The sequence below is a fragment of the Morone saxatilis genome, unplaced genomic scaffold (genome assembly GCF_004916995.1).
Source record: "Morone saxatilis isolate NCDOM2014 unplaced genomic scaffold, NCSU_SB_2.0 Contig15, whole genome shotgun sequence".
Lineage (NCBI taxonomy): Eukaryota > Metazoa > Chordata > Actinopteri > Moronidae > Morone > Morone saxatilis.
Window position 1 is genome coordinate 7,339,510 of NW_023339707.1, and position 16,841 is coordinate 7,356,350.

Consider the following 16,841-nt stretch of genomic DNA (forward strand, 5'->3'; position numbering starts at 1 on the left):
GTTGGAGAAAATAAGATATACACCGTGCTATACAGTGCTTTTAAAAGATTTGCTATTCACTTTGGCATTTAAGCTTTTTTCTTTTTAATCACTGTAAATATCAATGCTGTACAGTAGTATACTGTTGCAGCAAAGGGTCTATTATTGACAACAATAACAATGTTTAGTGTAACAGCAACCACAGTGTATTATGTGCTATTATTATGCAGCATATTATTTGCCTACAGCCAAATTTTTGCTTCAAGACAACAACAAAGTTGATGTTATCTGTTAGTGTTATCAGTGCTGCATACCAGCCTTCAGCGGTCAATGCTACGGCAGCCACAACACTCCTGAGAGACAAAATGTGTGCCAGGTTTATAAATAAAAACATAGCCTAGATATTATATAATGCATACAGATGATACAGATGTTAAATATAGCAGTGTGAATAGCTGACTGTGTTTTATGTTGTGGATTTAAACTAAAGCTCTGAAGCCCCATCTCAACCTGAATCTCAGCGTTTTCTGTCAGTCAATGGCTATTAATACATGTTTTCTAATATGTGTAAACAAACACAAAAGAATGCATGAATTATAAAATAAATAGCACTTGGCCTACAGAAGATTTTATTATTTTGCTAATCAGAGATTTACTTCTGTAGTGGGGAACCCTCATAGGGTCGACTCTTTTTGACACTATATGTGTAGTAAAAATACATTAAGAAATTCTGAAATATAATACTACGTTTTAATCTAAAACTAAAACCTATGAATTTATGAGGCAGCTTTGAACACCAGATTCAGGGCTGACACTGTCTACACCAGGAAAACAAGCATTTGTGATAAATAACCTGGTTTTATTTCTTATTAAATTATATAAATGTCTTGCCCTGCCTTGTGGTTGTCCAAAAAAAAAAAAAAAACAGTGTTGGGTAGTTGGAAGCATGAGTTAAGATACAACATGTTAATCAGTGAGCTTTAGCGGTGCTGGTAGGCAGATTGCTTTTTAACCTTTGGACTGATCTGATCCAAGCTAAGCTAACTGTCTCTAGCTTCATATTTACCACACAGACATGAAAGGGGTATGGATTTTCTTATCTAACTCTCGGCAAGAAAGCAAATAAGTCCAACTTCTTCTTTAACCAAGTAGGTTAAACTTGAATTGAACTAGATATCAACTGCAGATGCAGCAGATCAGAATGCACTCATATGAGTCACTGTGGAAGAAACAAACATCCTAGTTTTACATTCGACGGCTCATTTAGCATTGTGTTACATCTGCGTTTAAGCTGCACGCTGATGTCTCTGTTGTCTGAAAAGACAAAAAAAAAAAATTATTTTCCCATCCGCCCCTTCATCTTTATCCTCCCTTCATGAGTTGCGGATTCAACAGATGTGATGAACAAGCGATCAGAGCTTCCAGCTGCTCACTGTGTGTCATTCACAGGGACAGCAGGTGTTCCCAACATGTCCTACAGTCAGGATGGATGACTGATTAAGACACACACAAAAAAAAGGAAGAGGCGTGTGTTGTACTGCATGCTTTCAGGGCTCTGGATATCGTTTCTAGTTCACTGACGGTGTTTGTTTATCAGGCTGAACGGCAAAGATAATTTCCTTTCAAGCAGTTTGACAGGTAGGAAAGTGTTGGAAATTGAGTTGACTTGTTGGACAAAGCAACAGCTGGAGGAGCTGCTGCACGGTGCCAGGTCGCCTTGGCACCGATGTCATTGGGTTGTACACGTACACACGTACACACACGCAAACACAAATACCAGCAGGGCAAATTGATGGCATACTTTACAGTGTGCGCTGTTGGCAGGGAAGAGATTGGTTCCAGCTGTGGCATCTAGGCCAGGGTAACACACACACATGCACACACACACAGTTTGGTAGGATAGTTTACAGGTCAGAAAAGAGAATAATGGCACTAAAATGTTGCACAGTTTGTGTTTCAGAATTTGTGATGAAAGGCAAAAATATTTGAATATAAAAGTCATATCTCTGTGTGCTTCGACATCCGGCATGATGAATTGATTTCACCCGACACTGAAAAGCACAGCTAGGGTGACTTAATCTTTGATTGAGCCACAAAGGTTTGTCTGGGATTCTCATAAAAACCTGCAGCTACGTCACATTTAGGAAAAGCAGAGCGTCTTATCGCTTTGTAGCGCTGTCTCCTATTGGCTGCCGGAGGAGCTGCCAAACCAATCAGAAGACAAATGATCTCTCACCGCAGCGCGAGGGCAGAATCTCTCTGATCATGACAAAGACTAATGACCACGTCAGTGTGCATCTGTGTGTATTCTTATGTTTTGGTTCCTTCATAGTGGGGATATTTACTAATTTATAAAGGGGCTTTTTAGTCTTAGAATTTGGATTTAAGATTAGATTTACAATTAGGCTAAAGTAATCAGGTTAGATTATGGTTAATGATTAATTAATCTACCCATATGGCTTACAATATTGAAAATCATCACTTTGCATTGAACAATTTCTCTTACATTCCCTAACATTTTTTTTTTTTACTAATTTACTATTTTTAAATATATTCTGACTTGAATTTAGATCAATTATTTCATGTCTAATTGTGTTTTATGTGCATCTGATATGTCCCCCCCTATATGTGAAATGTTTACTTCCCCACTTCCTGCTTCTCCTTAAGTCAGAGGCCTCCCAGACTTCCTCTCAACAAAGCCAATGGAACAGGAGTGAACTTGTTATATTCAGTAAAAGGAAAACAATGCGACAAAACTTTTCTTAATGCTGCATTGCATTCTGGTCGATTTCTGGGTACTGTGGGTGTGACCTTTTCCCTGCATCTTGCCTTGTGATTCTGAGGAACTACCACCAAATCCTGACCTGTTTTCACATGAAACAGAATGTTGTAAGAGCTTTCTCTAATGCTGGAAGGGAATCTGACAGACTATTTGTCAAATAATGACGTTGCATGTATAATTTCAAGCTACTTGGACAAGAACCAAAGCTCTTGGGTAAATGGAAAATATGCTTTTGCTAAATGACGGCCTCCGACTTGTGTTAATGCTACTAGGGCTGCTTATCTTAAGGATGAAGGTTGACCTGAAATCTACAGCAAGTTCACATTTTATCTATATGATCTTTCTATATGGCCTTGAGTGCAAGATCTGTCAGGGTAGGCTTTACAGGAGGGGATAAGGGTGGAGTATTGATTGGAAATTTATATTAAACATGCTGTTTTGACAGATATATGGTACATAATGACGGTAGAATCACATACTCAAGGACAAGAGGTAAGAACACATGAAAAGGTTTTTTTAATTGCCCAACTTCAGACTTCTCCTTCCTCTCTCTCTTTCTTTTATCTCTCTCTCTGTTTTAGTTCCGAGCTGGTAACACACGGGCTGTGTTATATCTCAGAGGCTGTTAATTAACACTTACACAATTACTGCCTCTGCTGCTGTTATGAGACAGAGAGAGAGACAACGAGGGAGCAGAGGAGAAAAAAAAAAACATTAAATCCATTACTCCGTCTGTAGACTAGATAGACAGACAGACAGAGCAGGAATAAAAGGCTCGGGTGGACAAATATAAGCTACTTGACAGATCTGGAAGTAGAAACTAACCACCTCAGATGTCATCAAATTTAAAGTCTGTTTTTGAAAATAAATACCAGCCATTCAGACAAAGCACAAATTATTCTATTTTGGTCTGTCTGCTGCCCAACAGTTATACTATAACCGTTCCATTTACATCCAAGCAAGGAGCACAGACTTTGAAGCAAAAGTCACTTGGATTCACACGTAGCTTTTCTATTTTGACTTGTCAGTTGCAACCTTTTCTGCAGTCAATGGACGATGTGCTCCTGCGCTGATTTGCAGAGGAGGCCATTTTCTTTAATCTCCCAGACGCCTTCATTTGTCTTTGGTCCTGAATTCATTTAGCTCTGCCTGACTTTCTCAGCCTGAGTATCTGATGGCTTTTAAATGTCAACATCTTTCTCCTGATTCTGTCACCTGGCCTGGCAACATGTGCAAACAACCCAACAACTGTCATCAGGTTCTGTTTTAAACACTGCCAAATCCTGATTGGTGCACAGAAATATGTGATATCACCTCTTTCCCACTGTCCTGCCCACTTCAAACCAGTGAGTAGCAAAAACAGCACAAGTATAGAAGCAAATTTCTTAAGGTAACAACAAGGAACTTTTATTTTGTGTTGATTCTAGCGGCCCCTGTGGACAAAAGCGGTAGTGTCTCCGCCGCCTCCTTTTATTGATTTCAAGGAGAATCTGACCGAATCCGACCCGGTAACAATTATATAGAAATAGCCGATCTTCTGACTGATGGTTTGTTTATGTAGGTTATACAGAGGCATCAATATTAAATTGTAGTAGTACATTTAAAAAAAACGCTTCCAGTCTGAATTCACAGTAATACTTCTTACCTGCGTGATGAGGCTCTTCAGTTCGGTCCTCTCTACTTCCCACGATGCCTTGGCCTTTGCGAACTGCTGGGTGAGTTCCTGGGAGCCTTGTCTCTCCTGTCGCAACTCTCCGCTCAGATCCTGCAGGGCCACCTTCAGGTCTGCCAAGGTGCTGGTCACAGCGCTGGACTACAGGGGAAGACAGGCACATAAGAGTTTGTGTGTACTTGTGTGTGTGCGTGTGTGTGTGTGTGTGTGTCACTCCACCTACCTTGATAGTTGGGCTGAGAGGTTGTTCGTCTGCAGCGGCCCTCTTGTCCGTCTGGTGGGCGGGGCTCGTCAGGTTGTCCTCCTCCAAGAGTAGGTAGAGGTCTTTAAGGCTGTTCATCTAAAAAAACAATCAGAAAGCAGCGTCATTCATCTCAGGCTCTGATATTATGTAACACACACTTGATCTAATAGGACAGTTTCATTATTTTTTTTTTCCATCTAGCTGCAGTATTCAAAACAATACAAAACATTTTATTTCACATTTTATGTGACATTAAGTGATTTGTTCCGATACAAGTTATTTCTGTATACAACCAGTTTCAACCTGAGATCACATCATTTTGAGCACAAATGGAGATATCGTTTGGGGCTCGGAAAGCATTACTTAAACCAAAAATAGAATATAGACTTTAGATACACAGCCTAGCTACAAAATAAATGAATATTTTGGGTCAAAATAAGGACATATGTCAACAGTGCTGACAGTCAGCTATTGACTCTGACAAAAGAGAAACATAGCTGTGGGACATTTTCCTTTGTGTCCCTTCATACCTCCAAGATGTCTTTCCACTCTGTGTCCTTCTTGCAGCCCAGCCTCCACTGTTTGAGGAAGCAGCGCAGTTTGAGGCTGAGCAGTAACAGGGCCTGTTTGAGGTGCTGAGACTCCTGGACCAGCAGAGTTCTCTCCTGGCTCCACAGCTTCTGCTGAAGCCGAGCCTGGAGACCCAAACTCTGCAGCTGGAAATCCCGACGGAGCAGAGCCTTCTGGTGCTCCTCCTGCAGCTGAGAGAGAAAGACAGTTTGAGACAGGAAACCGTTTATTTGCTTCTAATGCGAGACATGAATCAAGTGTGTGATTTTGTGAGTGTCCTCACAATTATGCACGTTAAAGGAAGGTTTCCATGTGTTCACAATGGAAGGAATTCAAGAAACAAGTCACCAAAAGCCTATTCATTCTCTAAAACCAAATAATAATGAATGTTGTTAAGCACAGATAGACCATGGATGCATCTAAACTTTGCTTTACTTTTATCTACAGCTGTTGAGCCTTTTTCAGATTTTATTAAAACCTTTTACAAAGAAAACTGGAAATCAGAAATGTCAACAGAACACAGGGAATTTACCAAAATATATTTTTAGACCTTCAAAACCAAATTTAGGATTTAAAATACTTCAGTAACAGCATCCAATGCCTTAGGTTTAACAGCATCATTTTCAGGACATTTCAAGACAACAGCACTTACTTTACAAAAAACAACAACAACAACAGAGGGTAATTCCAGCCTGACTGCAAAATAAGTGGGTTCTTGTCTGTGTCTGTCTTTGAGGGTGTTTTGTTTACAAGTTTAGTTTTTTAGTTTGTGTGTCTTGACAGTATTCAGTGCTGCAAACTGACCTGTGTGAGTTTGTGAGTGGTTTCTCTCCGAGCCAGCCTCTCATTCTCCAGCTCCTCATGAGGCCCAAGAGCCGACTCCTCCTCGGACAGCCGAGCCTGGAGGTCACTGGACCGGACGGGCTGGAGGAGTGAACAGGGGAGATGAGGAAAGGATGAGTGGGGAGAAAAAGATAAGGAAGGAGAGGGGGATGGAGTGAAAGAAAAAATAAGAATTAAAGGAGAGAAAGAAAGAAAGGAAGGGAAAAAAAGCAGTGTATTGAGAAACATACAAGGTGGGGAGGGTGGAGGATGAACAAGAAAAAGAATAAAAGTAGCAATGGAAGGAAAAGTGGGGATGGAAGAGAGAGTTGGAAGGAAATGAAAAAGGGAGACAGCCGAGTGTGAGAAGCACATAACATGGCAGTTTTGTGCTACAACACCCTTTAAATCACACCTCAACTGCAGCACGCTACTGTATGTCCACACACACAAGCCTCATCTCATGCACGCTCCCCATGGCTCATTTGGCTGCTGAGTGAGTGCGATCCATCGACCCACCACTGTACCATTAATGTCCTCTTTCACCCTCCACTGGACTCAGCCTCTGCCCTCCATCACCCTTCACCCAGAACGCCACCCCGGCCCCTCACAGCTTCCCCTGTGAGCCAGAAAAACTACTCTGACTGCTGTTCCAAAATAACTCACGAGTTGTAAAAAAGTGGCAGCTGCTTGTGCAAAATATATACTATATGAATATAAATATAATACTTTAATAAGACAGTTTAAGAATAACCTAATTAACACACTGTAAGATCACTGGTCGGTGATCCTGATATAGCATTTCCTTAAATTCTTAAATTTGACTATTTTCATGCCATAAAGTTACTATACGTGATCCCTCACGGTGACGACAAGACTCCAGGAAATCAGAGAGAAATAGTTGCAGCATGTTATACTCCAGGCCTGGCTAACTGTTTCTCTCTGCTTTCTGGCTGTTGCCTTATGTTTAACAGACAGATATGAGAGTGGTAACTTTACACAAAAAAGCCAATGAGCATATTTGCCAAAATGTCTCAGTATACCTTTATGGACTCAGCTCGTCGTTATCTTATCTTAGCATTAAGACTGGAAGCAGTGGCTAACTGCTTTCCTGGCTCCATCCAAAGTTAAAATGTATACATCAACCAGCACTATTAAAGCTGACTCACTTTATATCTGGTTTGTTTAATCCGTGCACAATTATACGTATAAAGAACAATCTGCAGTTTTAGGCGCCGTTACGTGCTGTCACTACCCCTGGTGAGCTGGGTGCTGTGACTGTGCCAGTCTTGTCATCCCAGTGATGATGCCAGGTTTGGTACCATTTTGTGCCTGTGAGACTAAAATCAAGACCTGTGGTCGATGACTGTATTTAGCAAATCGCACTCTAGCTGCAGACGCTGCACAGAAGTACTGGGTGGATGGATGGATGACGATGATGTCCAGAAATAGCGTTGAGCTATAATACAAACTACATTTGCTGGGTATGAGTTACATTACCATGCTGAATACTGAGCGTATATTAACACTGTGTGTATGTGCTGCTGTGTCACTGCTCTGTTTATCGCAGCTACAAAAACAACTGCCTGACTTTCTCTCTTGTTATCTGTCTCTCTTTCTCACATTCACCCTCTCAGGCTTGGATAAAGATGCAGACACATACACCCCGGTTACCATGGAGACACACCAGCTAAAGGTCAACCAAACAAAGGTCTTCCTGTCGGGCCCACATCTGAGGGTGAAGTCACTGTTTATGTTTGTTTATAAAACTGTGTTGCTAGCATGAGTTGCCACCACTGTACCACATCAGTTACTGCAAGCAAGTGTGTATGTGTGTATATACCGCAGACACATGTATTAGAGGCCAATTTTCATAATTAGGGTTTGTATTGGATTCAGTAACATAAATATTAATACTAAGCATCAAAATTTCATTCTTGACATTGGAAATTAGGTCGCATGATGAGAACTGAGCAAACTCTTTGGCTAAGGAAGACCATGAGATGTAGTTGAAAACCTCCTATATCTACAATATTTAAACTATATCAGAACAAAAATTCCCTGACTGATACTGGATGTTTGAGGCAGTATTTGATATCTGAGATTTAAAAAAATCATATGATGATTTATCGGCCGATAGTAATTTTTTATAAACACATGGCATCTTGATCTTTATTGTGACCAAGATACTGAGTGGGACATTTTACTCTTCTAAAAATCTACTTGTCAGTGCTCTCTGGTGGAAAAAAACAATGTAATAGAGACACTAGACATACACTCTTAATAACCTCAATGGAATTTCTGAACTGCAATTTCTTGCTTATCAGCTGACAAATACACCAATACTGATATATCTGCGATAAATTAATATTAGCTGATATATAGTGCCGGTTGATTTACAGATGTTTAATTTAACTGTTGTTGTGTCCATAATATTATGACAACCTGTGCACCCTGACTGGTCTGCAGCTATGCAGCCCCATACCAACAAACTGTGATGCATGCATGTGCCTTCGCTCCCCACATGCTTCAATGAGCCTTGGCCCCCCATGACCCTGTCTCTGGTTCACTGCTTTTCCTTCCTTGGACCACTTTTGATAGGTACTGACCACTGCAGACCGGGAACACCCCACAAGGAGCTACAGTTTTGGAGATGTCTTTATCCAGTCGTCTAGCCATCACAACTTGGCCTTGTCAAAGTTCCTCTAAAATCCCTCACGCTGCCATATTTCCTGCTTTAAACACATCAACCTTGAGGACAAAGCTGTTCACTGCGCCTAATATTCCACCCACTGACAGGTATGATAACAAGATAATCACTGTTATTCACTTCAGCTGTTAGTGTTCATAATGTTATTACTGATCGGTGTAGAGTCAAATATAAGAGACCAGAAAAGGTAAAGCTTAGGGACACAGCAGATGGCCAAGCATGTCTGTGTGCTGTTTGAACTTGTCGCACCTCATGTAACTCTAGGCAAGAAAGCACACAAATATATATATTTTTTAGAGAAATTCTATTTTTGTTGTTGTTTTTGTCATTTCAAGTCAGTTTACTTAGTTACTTCATCATAAGGGTCCGGCTGATACAGCAACAGACTAGACCTTTTGTTTTTTACCTTGAAGCTGAACGCTCACTGTTTGTGTGTCTGTGTATACAAGAGAAAGTGAGAGAAATTTGACATTATAACACTAGCTTCGGGCTTAACTCGGGTTCTTTCTGAAAATATTTCTCGCTGTCAGCCGTGAGATGCACCAGGGCTGAAATTTCAGGCCCCTGCAGTTCTCTAATGTGTATGTTTGTGCCTGTCATGATGTGAATGATTGTGATTTTGAGCGACTCACCAGTGCATCATCTGCCTCCTTCTCTCCCTGTTCCAGCTGGCTGCTTTCCTGCTTTTGAGTCTCATTGATGTCTGATTGGCTGTTCTCCTCAGTTTGACCTTTCACCTCCGGTTCTGATTTGTCCCTATAATCAGGCTGCTGCATGCATGCATGGGCAAGTTAATGAAGGAAAAAAAACAAACGAAAAAAAAAAAGAAATTCATAGAGGAGAGAGAGAGGGACAGGGGAGGAGGAGTTGTGGAACAAAAAAAGGAGGAGAGTGATAGAAATGAAAGGAAAACAAGACACACAAACACAACAATAAGAATAAAAACAATACAACCAAAATGGCGTTCATCCATATGACAACATTGAGAAAAATTAAAAACAAAACAGAACTAGTTGAGTATGGATCTCACAAGACGAAGAAAAGGATGTAGAGGAAAAAGAGCTTGGTCACAGAGGAGAAGGAGAGAGTGGAGAAAAGAAATAAAAGGAGTATGGAGGGTAGAATGAACGGCTGAGGGTGGAGGAGATAAAAAGGAAACAGAAGAGGACATAGAGGAGTGGGTAGAAAGGAGAGACAGGGAGGGGAAACAGCAATGGGAGGTAGAAGAGGGAAAGGAGAAGGCAAGAGGGGGAGAGAAAAAAGACGAATGGGAGGGCAAGAGAAGGAGTAAGGCGGTTAGAATGAAAGGTCAGAGCGAAGGGGCGACGGAGCAAAAAGGTGAAGGAGAAGAGGGAGAGGGAAGGAGGGATGTGAGGTGAGCGAAAGGGAAAGCAGGGAGGCAGTTCGGGAAATGACGAAGAGGAGGAGGCGTGGTGAGTGGGAGAAAGGAGGTTTAAAAGGAGGGAAAGCGGGACATGGAAGTGAAGTGCAGAAACCGACGGTTATGGTGCCCGTGCAGAGGGAAAGAGGGAAGGAGGAAGGGACGAAGGGAAGGAGAGAGAAAAAGGAAAAGGGAGGAGAGATCGGAGGGGTGTTGGGACTCAGAATTGGCCTCTAATGGAGTCTAAACATTTTAATGTACTCCCTTAAAACTTTTTCACCACAGACTCCTCCAAACAGGCAAATCAGATTAGATTAGAATATAAAACAGAGTTTTACTAGAAACAAGTTTCTCTCGCTGTAAAGTCAGTAAACCAAATTGCACAAATATCCATCTGAACAAGTCAATTTAGTAAAACTGTTCCTGAAAAAACTGATGGATTCTCATCAAATTTAATGTTTTATTCAAACACGTCCCTGACAATTGAAGGCGAGAGGAACATATGCCATCAGGTGTCTCTGCTAAGTCCAATGTGGGTTTCTATAACTTTGTAGATTTTAGGTGGAACATTATATAGCTGAAAATACAGTAGATGTTCAGACTAAACCAATAAATAATAGATCACTGACAATCAGCTGCAATCCAAGAATTTCTCAGAGGAGCATTTCAGACTGAAAATGTGAGTTATGAAGTATGATTGGAAATCTAGCTCGAGCTCACTGTCTCATCTGCTGCTTTAAGAAAACTGTGTGAACAGCTCTTTCAATTTTATTCCCAGGTGAACATTTTTTCTTTGCATAGAAATGATGGATTTTATAACTTTGGTTTTGTAGTCATGTGTTTCTACCAATTTTACTCTTATTATAAACACCAAACTGTCATTTTAAAAGATTTGCTTGTCCAATCCGTTCATAGTACAGTTCTCACTATCTGGTGTCAGTGGCAGCTAAAACAGATGGACACCAAACACTAGACTTTTACTAATTTTATAAACAAAATATTCAAACTAAAACAGTGTCATATACTACTTTTATACTGTTTATAGTTTATTATTTGCTATAAATAATAAACGTGATAATGCTATATGTGAATAAATCTATGGATATAAATGTAACTACTGCTCAACCACTCTAGCTGTAAACCCAGACTGTGTGTTGAACTAGTTTTATGATATGCTGATGAAAATATATGCTCTCAATAACCTCACTATGTCCATGCAACAAACAGGCTCCATTTGAGGCCTAAACAGCATCTAAATACCAGGTGAAGAGGCAATTTAACAGCATGCAGAGGACATGGGTGGCATCGCATGGAGAGGTTTACACCCGCAGCTCAAATCTGAATTCATTTAATACAGCAAAGGCAATGTTTTTCCACAATTTCCCATTTACTGGTATGTTTGTCACTAATGAGCTTTGCGTCTAGACTAACTGGAGAGACAAAAAGATTGATGTCATGCCTACTATGGCGGCCATTTTTAGATCCCCAGCACTCCAGATACTGGTAAAGCAGATTTTTTTTCTCTTTTCAACAGATCTGAATGAATCTCAATCAACATTTAGTTTTCAATCATCTCACATTGCCTTATATGTTTGTGTTTCTTCCTGTTGCTGGTGGTACATCAGATTTGAGTGTCTTGTGTAAATTCATTCTCCAGTGTGATGAGTAACTAAAGCAGTATGTTTAGATGGGATTGGGAGTGTTATTCAGCCAAACTAATAGTTAAGCACTGGATCAAACACAAAACTGAAGAACAGAAAAACAAACTAGTGACAACAGAAAAGAAAAATCCAACAAAAGTAGAAGCTGATAATAAATGAAAGAGACAGAGTGACGAGGAGTGAAAAGGAGGAGTGTGTTTCTTGTCTTGTACCTTCTCCTCAGCAGTGTTCAGTCCATCCTGGCCGTCTCCAGAGCAGGGCAGGGAGGCGCACGGTGAGGCCAGAGGAGACGCTCCTTCCACCTGCGGGTCCCTCCCACCTGCTGGGGGCTTACCCAGGTTGTCTACCTGCTCCACAAAGGCCTGTAGCTGGGTGTGTAGGGCCTGCAGCCTGCTGGTCAGAGCACCAACCAGAGGCCGGTCTGACAGGTCAGACAGCTCTGAAATCTGGGGAGCAAAGAAATAACAGAATTTGTCACACTGTCAGTTATTATTGGCTGTGTGAGGCTCAGGATGATAAATGATAAGTTAGTGGCTGAAAACTCAGGGCAACAAAAATGCCAGAGCAGAAGATAAAAAACATTATCGCTTGGGTTGGTGGATTGAAGATAGTTGATGGTTGAGTCCCCCAAAGCACCTGTATTTGACGACCCGGTAATGAGGCTTAACCATCAACTTTCATTCTCGGCTCTGATTGGTTGTTTACGTTCAGGCTTGGTGGATTCTTGCAAATACCACTAGGAGCACTAGGAGGACTGTACTATTGTCAGGTTATAATTTTTCAACAAATACCAAAAACAAAATAAAAAAGTTACCTACTGCAGCTTTTAGTCCAAGTACCTGAAACATTTTACTTCTCTTATTTAACTTATTTATTCTCTCTTAACTGTACTGGACTTATCCATTATAGATTATAAAATGAAGGAGAACACCTGTCCTGTAGAGCAACATTAAGGAAGGAAATGGCAGAAAATTCTGGTTCATTTGTTTGTTAATTCAGACAGATATAGCTCTGAAATCATTAGTTAAAAATGAACTAACTAACTCTTTGATCTGACAGTATGGTGGAAGAGGACGTGTACCTGGCTGTGAGGCTGAGGTTTCTCCAGGTCACACGGCTCTGCTGCGTCGTTGCTGCAGACCTTGTGATATATGGATGGGGAGGAGGAGAGGCAGTTAGACTCGGGGGAGGTCAGGAGCTGTATCGCCGTGGAAACCAAGCGAGCCTGGTCCCTCATGGCCAGCAAGGCATCATGGTCCTTCTGCCCCAGGCACCCAGGGAGCGAGGTTGTTGCGTCAGCGTTGTCCTCGATCTTCTTTTTCCGTTCCTTGATCTCCAGGGCGTCATTCTCACCCCCTACTGGCTCTTTGCGGTGGGGCGGGCTGATGAAAAAAGAGCACAAGAAAGAGCATGTTTAGGCCTTCTCATCCTGAAAGACCTTAAAGTTATTTAAAGAAATGGAAATTCTAACATCTATAACTGTGATGACTGAGTAAACTCGATCTGCTGAAGATCATCGTGTGATACCATCAATAGCTCCAGATGAGCTACTAAATGGACCTTGGGTGAGACTGTATTGTCATCCGCTGTTTCAAGAATGAACTTTCAATAGTCTGGGTTGCTTGTGTGAACAACCCTGTTCGGTTTATGTAATGTGGTTGATGCACTGTAATCTTACACAGCCATGGGTTCTTCTAATCTCTCATTTAGTTCATAGATAAAATCTATTTTTAAAACTTGGATCTTAAAGTAGAGCTGTGATGGAAATATACAATATGTGGCACAATAGAATTCAAAGAAATCTGTCTTTATTTAAGTGCATTTTTGTCTATTGGGGAGATTTACACCGCTTTGCCTCGACTGCCTTGAATGATCAGATGGAACCACATTCCACCCAAAAAATATGGTACTACCTGGTGGGGAGGCACTCAGCTGAGTCTCCGGCCTCTGCGTCAGTCTCCAAAGCCAGTCGTAGTGAGGAGGAAGAGGAGGAGGAGGAAGGAGCATGGTAGGAGGCCAGATCACAGCGCTGCAGGTTGGACAGAAGCACTCGGTTCTCGTACTGCAGCTTCTTTACCTTCCCGCTCAGTTCTCCAATCTGAAGCCTCGCCAATCTGATCTCCTCCTCCTGGGCCGGGGCGTCTGTGCTGATAAGCACTGCCCCTTCCTGTATGGAGTGCACCGGGCTGTCGTTGAGCAGCACGTCCGTCAGCGACGTTAGTGAGTTGGACGACATCGTGGACGTTGGCGGTGGGAGTTCAGATTTATAGCGGTTAATCTCATTCATCAGGAGTTTGTTCTGTTCCTCCATCTCGATAAGAGATCTCCTCAGTAGCTCCGCCTCCTCCTCCACAAACTGGAGGTGTCTCTGGAGCTCCATGACGTTTTCAGATGAAGCCCCTCCCCCGAGTACCATGGCCCCTCCTCCTAGACTAAGACCTGCCCCGAGACCACCACCAACCCCAGTAATTTCTTGAAGACCATCTAGGGACAAGAAAAAATGAGAGGTCAAGCAATTGAGAAAGCAACATTAACATGTATGAAATAATAACTGCAGAATCTTATAAATATTATTATAATATATGAACATGCTGTTCTTTCTTGTTTCCTGTCTTTGTGCTAAGCTAAGTGGCTAACTGGCTGCTGGCTTCAGATTTGACATTCAAATCTCAGAACTGAGATAAAAGCTCAAATGTAGCTATATAGCTGATAAACCTTTGCAAACTTTTCAAGCTATCTAAATTAGTTAGTTAGCCTATCTTAGTTTGAACTAGTTATATAGTCATTATTTAATGAAAAGCCAGTGCCAGCCACAGTGTGTTTTATGACTCTCTTGGCTAGGAGCTTTCCATGTCTCTGAGAAATCAATTAAATAAATGTATAACTGACCAACGAGATGAGTTTAAAAACTACCTTGGGGTCCCTTCATGTCGTCCATCTCAGCTCGGAGCCCCCTGTTCTCCACCTCCAGCTCCACGATGCGTCGACTCAGCAGGTTGGCCTCCTCCTCCACCAGCTTCAGGTGGACTCTGATCTCCGCCTCACGGGTGTGGGGGGAGTCAGCAACCTGGCAAAAGGAAAGGAGAACAACTTCCTTACTCACCTGTTCATTCACACTCATTTAGTTTAAGTGCTTCAATTGTAATGAATGATCATATTTTAGAAAAATACGTGACTCCATTCTGTTTGTTAATGTTTACTTTTCCGTATTAGAAACGGCTCAAAAGTGAGTTTGATTTAATGAGCTTTGTGGAGTGTTTTGGCTGTAGAGTTTTCCCAGATGTTTTTGGCCAATGGGGAAAAAGGACCATTTGGGTTTTATATGGGTACAAAGGGAGGGGATACTTCACAAACCATGACCACCATAACAGCCAAGAGGCACTGTTTTGCAGCTCTCAGGCAAACATTAAGAGATGCAGAGCTAAATGCTGAGAAAAGATGGAAAATGATGAAATTAAAACCCTTATCCATCACCCTCCTCCATTCTCTACACAGTGAACTCTATTTGACCAGCTCCTGTTTCATGGCCTTGTTCAGTAAACACTAATTTGCCCATTAATCACTATTTGACAATGTCAAAGTAAAATCGGACAAACTTTTTGCTTCTGCATGAAACGGTTCTAAAGCTAAAATCTAAGCACTTCAGTCTTCCTCATCCTCACCTCCTCCACGGTTAGCGAGGCGTTGACGTCTCCGTACAGCGACCTGTACTTGGCCAGCTCCTCCTTCATGGCCTCACTGTCCTTCACCAGCTTGGTCAGCTTCTTGCACATCAGGGCTGATTCCTCTTTGGCAAAGTGGAGCTGACACTTCAGGTCTGAACTGTCCTCCTGCAGTGACGGGGCAGAAAGAGAAGAGAGCAATGATGTGACACTGATACAAAAAAAACTGCTGTATCACAGTGAGGCTGACATACAGACAGATCTGTTATCATGCAAAGTTTTGTTGCCATTTTAGGCCCCTAACTAGATTAAATGATGAGTCACAAAAATTGGCTTTAATAATTTATCTTTTAAGGTAATTCAGTAAATGCAAAAGCCAAACATTTGTAAGTTCCAGCTTCTGTCAATTGCAATAGTTGAGCAATGAATCCTTGCTTGGATTTTTAAAAACTAACATTAACAAGTGAAAGAAAATGAATGATTAAACAATATCCCTTTTGTGCAATTGGCTATAATTCAGAGTGAAAGAAGGATGGAAAATGATCAGAGACAAAGACGCACATGACTCTCCCCTCAACTTGGATGGAGAGTAGATATGATGTGCCAAATCTGAACTGTCATCTTACAGTTAAGACAAGAGACACACAAGGAAGAGAGGACACTTCAATCAGTCTACCCTGAGAAAGAGGTTATATATAGATGGACAGGGAACCTGACAAGCACAGACAGTAAAAGCTGCAGACAGATGGATAAATGAACGGGAACAGCGCCGACACACATTCAAACACACACAACAAGCTGACCAGTCAGATCACTTCATGCAGGAGTGAGCTGCTCGACTTGGAATCTGCAACCTTTAAGTCAATCCAGGCTGATGTTTGGGCATCATCTCTGGCAATTATAGGATGCACTGAAGTTTGCGCTTTCTGTCAGCTGAACACAAGCCACAGCCCATTATAGCACTGCAACTCAACTGGGATGAATCAGCTTTTCATTCTATTTAAAATCGCCTTCAACTTGAACGATAATGACAAAGAGCTATTTGACTAACTCGCGGCTTTCAGCTACCAAATGGTGAGGTGAGAGTCATGCTGCGTTTGTTCCTCACAAGGCTTTAGCAAAAAACGCAAAGAAAATAGAAACTCCAGAAAACACTCATTCTGCCTCAGATGTCATTGAGAATCTGAAATTAATATTTACTAACTCACTCAAGTCTAAAATAAAGAGCAAATTAGTTACACTACTTAGAGTAGTTGAAGCAGTATTATACTGTTGTACTTTAAATGTGCCATAAGCGAAATTAGGCTTTATAGCTTGACTATGACACAAATTATGTTAGTTACACAGCTAACCATAAG

The 16,841-nt window shown here is 41.5% G+C and overlaps 1 protein-coding gene across 1 annotated transcript in view; it reads right to left on the reverse strand.

Moving 5' to 3' along the window:
* LOC118324240 (protein SOGA1-like) overlaps positions 1-16,841 on the reverse strand; it is a 102,420-nt gene that overhangs the window by 15,519 nt on the left and 70,060 nt on the right. The window contains 10 exon segments of the mRNA XM_035656465.1: positions 4,407-4,574; positions 4,657-4,773; positions 5,208-5,438; positions 6,052-6,171; positions 9,412-9,549; positions 12,034-12,267; positions 12,903-13,203; positions 13,735-14,305; positions 14,735-14,888; positions 15,484-15,651. Of these exon segments, the coding sequence (XP_035512358.1) occupies positions 4,407-4,574; positions 4,657-4,773; positions 5,208-5,438; positions 6,052-6,171; positions 9,412-9,549; positions 12,034-12,267; positions 12,903-13,203; positions 13,735-14,305; positions 14,735-14,888; positions 15,484-15,651 (2,202 nt within the window).